The sequence below is a fragment of the Perkinsus marinus genome (assembly GCF_000006405.1).
Source record: "Perkinsus marinus ATCC 50983 genomic scaffold scf_1104296951484, whole genome shotgun sequence".
Lineage (NCBI taxonomy): Eukaryota > Perkinsozoa > Perkinsida > Perkinsidae > Perkinsus > Perkinsus marinus.
Window position 1 is genome coordinate 5486 of NW_003209272.1, and position 972 is coordinate 6457.

Genomic DNA, 972 nt, shown 5'->3' on the forward strand with positions numbered 1-972 from the left:
TTTCATCGCCGACACTCAGTGAGCCAATCCATACGTCTCACTTCGGCACCGATGAACTGGGTTGGAGCAGGGAGATGTTAAACATCAAAGTGACGTTTATTTGCATGGTGCCAGCTAAATTATGCCTGTTGGTGTTGAGTATGATACCGGCAGTTTCTCTATAAACCCGAGCTTCTCTTGCACCGACTGTGTATCCCTTCACGTTGTAAATGCAGCAAGGCGCTTGAAGATCGGCAATGTTGCTTCCCTCCCCTGGACCAGGTCCTCCATAACAACCGGCTGGATAGTCAGCAGTAACCTGGTAAGGGATATCAGGTTGTCTCTGGGCTGCTGTTTGCGTCACAATGGCAACCAAAAAGAGGCCGTAGGGGAAAGGCATTACGAATAAGACTTAACCTGAAGAGTTTGTTGATGAGAGTTCGAGGGTTGTAGTGAAGAAGGGGCAGTTCTCGAACAGCGAGAAGAAAAAAACCTCAGGTTCATGGAGGCATAATTTATGAAGCATAAACTTTATTGTATACGGGCGGACTGCATAGCTATACTTGCACGTGTACGTCTATTCTCTACGTGTACGGGCCTGAGCTGGGTGGAATGAGATCAGGGGGCACGTTTTGCGTTGAGTTCGTCGATTGGCACTCAACCTAGTCGATGCCAGTGACTCTGGCAACACAATCCCAAAGAGAAATGCAGGTATCAGATATTACTTGAATACAGCCAACGACGCTGGCGGGAGTGCCATCAGTAATCCTTGAAGGAATCCACAATCTCTTCTCGATATAATTTATTGTTGACACGTGTACACGTGAACACGCTTTGCAGTGCTAGATACACAGTGTCCATCTTTCCACTTCACACCGGTAGGGCCGTACAGTCGGACTGTCCGACTCGGACAACAAAAAAAACTAATAGTGGACGATCGGAATCGAACTACACATAGTGAATCGATATAACGCGGCTGACTAACAGGCCAAC

The 972-nt window shown here is 47.5% G+C and overlaps 1 protein-coding gene across 1 annotated transcript; it reads right to left on the reverse strand.

Moving 5' to 3' along the window:
- Positions 1-41: 41 nt before the first annotated feature.
- On the reverse strand, positions 42-379 carry Pmar_PMAR001584 (hypothetical protein; the record flags this gene model as incomplete). The annotated part of the gene is made up of 1 exon (XM_002777571.1): positions 42-379. A coding segment is annotated over one exon (338 nt), but the record flags the coding sequence as incomplete, so codon positions are not given.
- Positions 380-972: the final 593 nt, after the last annotated feature.